Source organism: Octopus sinensis, linkage group LG25, assembly GCF_006345805.1.
Source record: "Octopus sinensis linkage group LG25, ASM634580v1, whole genome shotgun sequence".
Classification (NCBI taxonomy): domain Eukaryota; kingdom Metazoa; phylum Mollusca; class Cephalopoda; order Octopoda; family Octopodidae; genus Octopus; species Octopus sinensis.
Window position 1 is genome coordinate 7,466,849 of NC_043021.1, and position 9,456 is coordinate 7,476,304.

At 37.2% G+C, this 9,456-nt stretch overlaps 1 protein-coding gene across 15 annotated transcripts in view; it reads right to left on the bottom strand.

Moving 5' to 3' along the window:
• Positions 1–9,456, bottom strand: part of LOC115224382 (kinesin-like protein unc-104) — a 300,207-nt gene that overhangs the window by 16,397 nt on the left and 274,354 nt on the right. For all 15 annotated transcript variants that reach the window (XM_029795269.2, XM_036513465.1, XM_036513461.1 and 12 more), the window contains 5 exons: positions 7,741–7,812; positions 6,219–6,370; positions 5,503–5,608; positions 4,062–4,176; positions 3,470–3,555 (listed from right to left, as the gene is read on the bottom strand). In XM_029795269.2, the coding sequence (XP_029651129.1) occupies positions 3,470–3,555; positions 4,062–4,176; positions 5,503–5,608; positions 6,219–6,370; positions 7,741–7,812 (531 nt within the window). The remainder of the gene's footprint in view (positions 1–3,469; positions 3,556–4,061; positions 4,177–5,502; positions 5,609–6,218; positions 6,371–7,740; positions 7,813–9,456) is intronic.

Here is a 9,456-nt window from a genome sequence, read left to right on the forward strand (position 1 = left end):
AACACAGAGCATCTCAAAATAAATACAGTAACGAAAGGGTTAATCCTTGTCTCAGTATATAAACTATTGAAATTCAACATCAAGTTCAAGATTGAAGTTTTGTCTCTGTAGGACTCGTTTTAAGGATGTAATTGAATCAATTTAGTTTGCACATTTGCCCCAGGAACTGCACACTGGGATTTAACCTGAAACTATGTGGTGTTGCAAAAGGAAGTAGTTAACTATACAATCATGCCTGCATCCACATAATCATCATCATCATTCTCTTTTTTATATCCCTGTTTCCATGCATGCATGGATTGCATTTTTTTCCTTCTTTTTTTGGCATTTCAAAACAATATGATGGAAGAATTTGCAAGCAAGCGGTATCAACCATGGCAAGCAAACTATATGCCATTGTATTACCAGTTAAGAAGGTTGCAGGCAGTCTAACAAATCTTTCTTTATACATGTTTACCAATGGGCAAATTTAAGTTCCACATTGCAGGTTAGAAAAAGACATTTCTTGATTACTGTGTAGTCACACCATGGCAAGCTATATCTACTCTCCATTGTACTTCCCATATTTGATGGTACATAAGATTTTTTTCCAAAAAAATAATGATTAAATGAAAAACTACCCCGAGTCCTATATGCGGAGTTAGGACTTCTATGTGCTTTACTGCACTAAAACCTTGTGTCTAATGCACTGGCACTGTGTCTAATGTGCCAGTGCACCATGCATGCCATAATTGCAGTATTTGAAGTTACATGGAGTGATCTATTGAGAATTTTGTATCCGGGTCATAACATCATATAGCATCAACAATGAGAGAATAAGAACTAGACTCACCAACCCTTTGCATGTTAAACCAAAACAAGTGTCTTTCAGATAAGCCAGCAGTACCCTAGAAACTCTCACACATAAGCCTAGTAAGCCTGTAGTACCTTAACAATTCTCTCAGGTAAGCCAGCAGTAGCCTAACAGTCTTGAAGTAAGCCAGTAGTACCCAAACAATTTGTCTATTTTAAGGACCTTTAAATCTTATCTTACTAAAAAAACTGACGACCACTCTAGTGTGACATCATGACAAAATGTTCTGTTGTACTCTGTAAAAATATCCAGTAGTAGAAACCAAGCCAAAATAAAATGTATGAGTTCCAGTCTAGGGGTGTAATGGCTCCCAATAAGAATTGATTCAGACCCTGATCCTGTCCAACCCATTCCAGTTTGGAAAACAGATGCAGAAACCATTATCATCATCATTATTATTATTGAGTGAGAGAGTAGTGTATGCCATCAAAGTGACATTGGGGTAAAATATACGAAGCCCAGTATACCCATCATGACTACCCGTCTGATAAGGGTACACCAGGCACATGCATCACAACCATATGGGCGTGACATGGTGATCTCATATTCAGATAAACAGCACATGACCTTGCAGGTGGGGCCCAGTTAGAATTTTCTTCTGGTCGAGTAACCCATCGTGCTCAAAAGGTCCCTGAACAAGGATTGTTTAAGGATGTTGAACAAAACACCCATGTTTCCAGAGGTGATTTATTCAAACCCCAAAGAATCCCTCTCAACACATGGCTATGATGCTCCCCTACTACTTCTGCTCGTGATCAGAGATGCACATATCATCAGCCACTAAGGGACATGCTCAACTGGTTAAGGTCAAACAACTGACAAGCAAATCTGTGGTATTGAGCAGAATATTTGCTGTAGCCCATCTTTTATACCAAGACAAAACAATGTACATGATTATTATTATTATTGGCTGTATCTGTAAATACTACAATCTGGAAGTGAGCTAACTGAAGAAGGCACAGCAACAAAGCTAAGGCTAATTTTATTTGCTTGTAATAGCTGAAGCGGATGCTAAAGGAAAGATAATTTAATGGTATTTTAAATTGCCTTAAATGGAGTATATATTTGCTTGTTCATCACATCATCATCATATTGTTCTGATCAAACCAAGGAAATTATGCTTCCATTGATTTTTCAGTTGCAAATACTATCTGATGACAGCAATTCCTAATGGTAGTGCTCTCTCTCTCTCTCTGTTGACTGGAGGCATCAGGATTTGAACTCAGAATGTTCAGAGCTACAATACATAGCACAAACTAACTAGTTAACAACATTAAAAATTTCGCTAATCCTGAACTGGCAATTTTCATTTAAACCCTAAAGGATAAAAAGCATAGTTGACCCCTGGTAAGATTTAAAATCAGAGCGCAAAGAGCTGGAAAAAAATATGGCAAAGCATTTTGTTTGAGGCCCTAATGACTTTGCTAATTCAATAGTGTTAATGAAATTAGATAAATGGAAACTGTATGGAAGCCTGTCAAATAGGTCAGGCTCAGCCTTATCCACATTAGTGTCATGCCGTTTTTCTGCTCAGAGATTACATCAAGGGTATAAGTGTCAGTGGAATACTCAGTCACTTATGCTATATAATACAATATATAAGTTCCACTAACCAAAGAATCGGAACAGTTTATGAAAACATCATCCTGATCAGAATTGCATACATACATGCTTGTTCATGATTTGGCCATAAAAAAAATTAAGTCAAGCATTATAGAAACAATACTTACAGATTGAAACATCCAATACTGAAAATACAAGACATGAAACTTATTGTCATCATCATCACCATCATCATCATCATTATCATCATCATCATTACCATGACGTTAAATGAAATCAATTTTTGGTTTTTCCTCATGTTGATTGTTGACCTCACTTGGTGCCAGTGCCATGTAAAAAGCTATAAAATGGCTGGTGTCAAGAAGGGCATCCAAGCTTGGAAAACATGTCAAACCAGACATATGGGGGCTTGGCACAGTCTTCTGGTTTACTGGTGCCTGCTGATCCATCCAACACATGCCAGCATGGAAAACGAATATTAAGTGATGACGATGATGATGATGATGATAAGATATAAAGATCCCCAAGCACGGACGTGGCTGTATGGTAAGAAGCTTGCTTCCCAACCACTTGCTTTTGGGTTCAGTCCCACTGCAAGGCACCTTGGGCAAGTGTCTTCTACTATGGCCTTTGGCTGACCAAAGCCTTGTGAGTGGATTTGGTAGACAGAAACTGAAAGAAGCCAGTTGTATATATATATATATATATATATATATACGTGTGTATGTGTGTGTGTTTGTCATCCTCAAAGTGATGCCCTCAAAGTGCTGGCTGGATGTTAAAACACCTGAAAGTCATAGACAGGTGAGACAACTCACCCTAAATCCCATTCCAGAGTGATGGACATCAATGTTTTGCCCATTTTCGTAGCCTATCAACATCATGTAACTGAATCAAGTTGGAGGTGAACTGAATCACCAGTCCAAGACTACAGAAAAATAGTGTGGGAGAGAGTGATAGAGAGACAGAGAGAGAAATAATGTGTAAATGTAGTTACAATGTAGAAATGAGACACAAAAAGGCGGGATGGTAAATAAGATGAGCACACATTACCTTGGAGCAGTTAGTTTTCCGTCACGGGCATGGATAAGCAGACACAAGTCTTTCGTGATGTAGGCAGGCTGGGCACAATTATCAACCTGAAGAAATAATTAGAGGAATATCAGTAACTTCACTCACAAGAACTAAAACAACAAAAACATTAGAAGAATTCAAAAAGAAAGAAAAAAACCAATGTTGAGCTTTAAAAAAAAAACCCTCGAAAGTAAAATTTTTCACAAACAAATTTATGAAAAAAGACACTCCACCTGTGACTATCCCTATTTGTATGTGTGTATATATGCTATATATTTGTATATACAAATATATAGTATATATACACACATACAAATATACACCATATATGTATATATACATGTATACTGAATATACATACATATATACACATATATACCCACATAAATACACATGTATACTCACATAAATACACATGTATACCCGCATAAATACACATTTATACCATATATATATATATATATATATATATTATATATATATATATATATAGAGAGAGAGAGAGAGAGAGAGAGAGAGAGAGAGAGAGAGAGAGAGAGAGAGAGATGCATATAAACACATATATACTAACCTCCAAATATGCAGATAATGTCATGAAGACTTTCTCTCCATAGGGAGTCACTCGGTTCAAAAGTGGAGAGTTGTGAAGGGAACTGTCCCAGGCAGCTTCAAACCGGAAAAATATCCTAAAAGACAGAAAAGAAAAAAAAGACAACATATGAATGATTATGAAGAAAAATGAGAGAGAAGGGTAACCTAAATGCTACATGAAGATTAATACTAAATATCACGTGAAAATTGTTTCACATGGAGATAGTGCATTTATGCCACATGAGAACATTGTGCATTTATGCAAAGAGGACTATACTAAATACACTGTCAAAATGCTACCACATGAGGCAGATGTTAAATGACAAAAAGAAAATACTAAATGCCACATGAGGTCAATGTAATGTGGTGCATTATGTCCAGTTCTAAGCTATTTCTGCTAACTTCCCAACTTTAACCATTCAGCATTTAAACCAGCCATATCTGGCCCTGATAGTCGACATGTTTTATGTTCAAACTGACTGAATATCATAAAATATCCTTAAAAAAATATACTATTACATGATTGAAATCTAGAAGCAGGAAGATAATGCATGGCTAATTCAAAACAATGTGGATAATTAAGCATTATGCTTTACAGAATAATAATCATCATCATCATCGTTTAGCGTCCGCTTTCCATGCTAGCATGGGTTGGATGGTTCAACTGGGGTCTGGGAAGCCAGAAGGCTGCACCAGGGTCCTGTCTGATCTGGCAATGTTTCTACGGCTGGATGCCCTTCCTAACACCAACCACTCCGTGAGTGTAGTGGGTGCTTTTAGGTGCCAGACGAGGCTGGCAAACGGCCACGATCGGATGGTGCTTTTTACGTGCCACCGGCACGGGGGCCAGGCAAGGCTGGCAAACGGCCACAATCGGATGATGCTAAATGGTTAATGCTGACAGATGGGAAACAGGAGGGAAGGGAAAGAAAACAAACTGTATGCTGTAGATATGTTATTGTGTAGTGAAATGTAAAAAAAAAAAAAGGTAAACAATTAGATGCAATGATTGATTCTGATCAAGAAAACCAAGGGATGCAACTCTGAAATTGAAATTTATTAAACATCTGACGTTCAGATAACTCTGTCAAATGTAATGCAAATTTATCCACGTTGTTTTGAATTAATCAGGTATTATCGTGTAGCTTTGAGAATTTTGATGGCATGATTGTATATTTTTAGAATGATGTTTTAGGGTAGGCTCGAGAGGCTGAATCTGGGCAGTTTGAACATATAACAAGCAGAACAGTAAAGTCTGATCTTTGGTATATGTGGTGACAACTATGGGTATGTTTCAGTCTGATTAGACCTCCTCAGAGAAGCTTAGTCTTAACATTATCAACCAGATCCTGGATGACCGAGAGAAATGAAGACTTTTGTTTTTATATGTAATGATATAAGCTTTCAAACATTAAACTTACCTATCATCATTGGGTTGCTGTACATAGTGAGCAGGGAAGAGACTCAGAGACAGAACAGTATTCTCGCTGTCCACATCTCGATAATCCAGAGTATTTCTGATACGACCTGCAATGACAAAAGTTACCATTTATTAGCACCATATTTGGCTTAAACACACAGACACATACACACACACACAAAGACCACCACTCCACTCATAAACACACATACGTGCAAATACATATTTATATGCATACATAAATATACATATGCATTACAACATACACATATCTTGTTTAAAGCACACTCATTTACACACATAAATACCTATTTCTTTATTACCCACAAGGGGCTAAACACAGAGGGGACAAACAAGGATAGACATAGGTATTAAGTCGATTACACCGACCACAGTGCGTAACTGGTACTTAATTTATCGACCCCAAAAGGATGAAAGGGAATTTGAACTCAGAACATAACGGCAGACGAAATACCGCTAGGCAGTTCGCACAGCGTGCTAACGTGTCTGCCAGCTCACCGCCTTCTTAATACACATTCTTAACACACATGCATATACACATTGTAAACATACACACACATGCACATTGTAACACACACACACACTATAACCCCATACACACATACAACTTCTACACATCACATTTAAAACACCCAGATGCACTCAATATTCACATCTACTAAATACTGTTTCCAAAAGGAAGAACACAGCGCTTACCAACTACAAGTTCCTTGATATCCCTCCATATCAAGTCTGGTCCTTTCTCGTGAACAATGGTTATGGTGATACGTCTTTGTATACCCTGGTGGAGAAGGTAGGTGCCGGCACAGGGTAAGTCGTCAGAATGGTCTACAACTGTGGGTACGTACCTAATGATAAAAACAGCCAAATATAAGATAGATGATGATGACGATGGTGATGATGATGATGGTGATGATCATCACACATACACACAAATCTTTTATCTTTTATTTGTTTCAGTCATTAAGACTGTGGCCATGCTGGGACACTGCCTCAAAGAATTTTTAGACAAATGTATTGATTACAGTATTTATTTTTTCCTTAAAGCCTGGTGCTTATTCTGTCGGTCTCCTTAGCTGAACCGCTAAGTTACAGTGACACAAACACACCAACACCAGTTGTCAAGTGGTAGTGAGGGGACAAACATAGACACAAAAAACACATGCACGTGTGTGTGTGTGTGTGTGTGTGTGAGAGAGAGAGAGAGAGAGAGACAAGCTTCTTTCAATTTCCATCTATCAAACCCACTTACAAGCTTTTGGTCAACCTGGGGCTATAATAGAAGGCACTTGCCCAAGGGGTCACACAGTGGAGCTGAACATGGAACCATGTGGTCAGGAAGCTAAGTTTCCTACCATAAAACCATGCTTGTGCCTCTCTCTACACATTTTCAAACATTCTGTCTGCTTTCCAATAATTTGATATTGTTATTATCATCTACTAGTTACTACATTAAAAAAATAGTCATGTGACTATGGCTAAAAACATAAATCAGGGTCAAGAGGTCATGATGAAATTAATGTCATGAGTGTAACAACATGAAATTAATTTATTAAAACTGATGTGGTGATGGTTCCACATAGCACTGAGGATGGTGCCACATAGAAAGCACTGATGATGGTGCCATGTAAAAAGTATTGGAATGGTGCCGTGTAAAAAGCACCAGGGATGTGTGCTGCATAATAAGTACTGGGAATGGTGCCATTTAAAAACCACTAGTAATGGTTCCACATAAAAAGCACTGGGGATGGTGCCACAGAAAGCACTGATGATGGTGCCATGTAAAAAGTATTGGAATGGTGCCACATAAAAGGCACTGGTGATGGTGCTATGTAAAAAGCAACCAGTGTATTCTGTAAAGTGGTTGACATTAGGAAGAGGTTCCGGCTGTAGAAACAATGCCAAAACACACTATGGAACTTGATGTGACCTTGGCCTTGCCAGCGCCTGTCAAGCTATCCAAACCATGCCATCACAGAAGACAGATGTAAAATGATGTTTACAAATAATGGTGTCAATTTGAAAACATATGAGTTTGGAAATAACAGCAGAGTAAAGGTTTTTTTTTTTGCAATGTATTATGTTTTAAAACATTCTTATTCAGTGATTTAAGGAAGATGGACTCTTTACATAAAAAGGGTTTTAAAAATATCATTTCCTTGAAATACGTAGGTTTCACACAGACATAAAATTTTAGGCCTTAAAACTGTTTACTTACTCTCCATTGGGTGCAAGTTCGCAGATTTCAAACCAAACCAAAAGGTCGTATTTTGCATGAACTGGAGAAGTACTGTGAAAGAAAGAGAAAAGAAAAGAATAACAATTCGTTTTATTAACAAAAACAGATTAGAATTTTATTAAAACAAAAAAAATTAAATAATGATGGTTTCGTAGGTAGGTATGAAACCGAAAACAAAAATATTGGTCTCAAATTTTGGCACAAGGCCAGCAAGTTTTTGAGAGGAGGCTAATTGATTGATTACATCAACCCCAGTGCTCAACAGATGCTTATTTTATAGACCCCAGAAGGATGAAATGCAAAGTCGACCTTGGCAGAAGTTGAACTCAGAACATTAAAAACAGACAAAATACTACTAAGCATTTTATCCACCTTGCTAATGATTCTGCCAGCTTACCACTTCGAAAGCAAGAATATTACACAGAAACAAAAAGAAGAAGAAGAAGAAGCAGCAGCAGTAACAGTAGCAATAGTAGTAGTAGAATGACCATAATTTGAGAGTAATAAGAGTAAGTTGGAGGAGGGTGTTAACCTCTGACCTGCTGCACTCTGTTACAGAATGTAAAAATAATATCAGCAACAAGAATATTCCTAACTGAAGGCAGAAGAATTCAGATTCATGGGAGAGAGTGGAGATATGGTAGAGTGGAGGGAGGGAGGAAGAGGAGAAAGAGAGAGGGAGGCAGAAAAAGAGAGAGCGAGAAAAGGAAGAAGAGAGAAAGAGAGAGATGTTAAACCCTTTAGCATTTAAACCAGCCATATTGAGCACCCAGATATTCTGCCTATTTTATGTTTCCAAACTGGCCAGATCTGACACCTTACACTTACCCTACAATGTCATTCTAAAAATAAACAATCACATCATCAAAGTATCGCAACCACAAGATTAAGACAAAATCTGTGATTAAGACAAAACTAAGTGAATAATTAAGCATTACATCTGTAAAATGTAATGCTTATTTTTCGTTTTTGGATTTGGTTTGCAAGATTCTTTATGTGAGTTCGTGTGTTGAAGCATATTCTGTTGTGTCTGGGGAGAGTCATTTTCTTTTTGTGCTTTATAATGTAACACACCCACCGGTGAAATTTCCACTTATTTCTTATTTTTATTTTCCTAAAATTTTCGTTGTGTCTTGCAACCTTTTCAATAGTCTTGACTCTGTCCGGAAAGAGTCAAGACTATTGAAAAGGTTGAATGGACAGAGTCAAGACTCTTGAAAAGGTTGCAAGACGCAACGAAAATTTTAGGAAAATGAAAATAAGAAATAAGTGGAAACAGTATGGCTGTTGCTGATGTTATTGCTGTCATTTAACCCTTAACTGATGAGAAATTTTAAGAATTTCATAAGTAATCAACAACAACAGCAAAAATAGATATATGTATTCTGTGCATCTTTTTCCTTGCAATTCCTTAATTTCAAATTCAAACTTCTAATCCTACCAAATGTTATGAAGAAATGATTATCTCCCTTGTATTAACTGCCTGCTCTGAACTCTGAGTAGTCCTACAATCAAAAGCATTCTAGCTATTATCATCCTCTCTTTCTAGAAAATATCTAAGACAATGTTATGTATTAATTGCTGTATGTACACACACACATAAATACATACATGCATGCATTCATAGATACTTGTATGTACGTACATACATATGTACTGGTTGCCAAGAATGTCTGTTATATGTAAGTGGTCTGT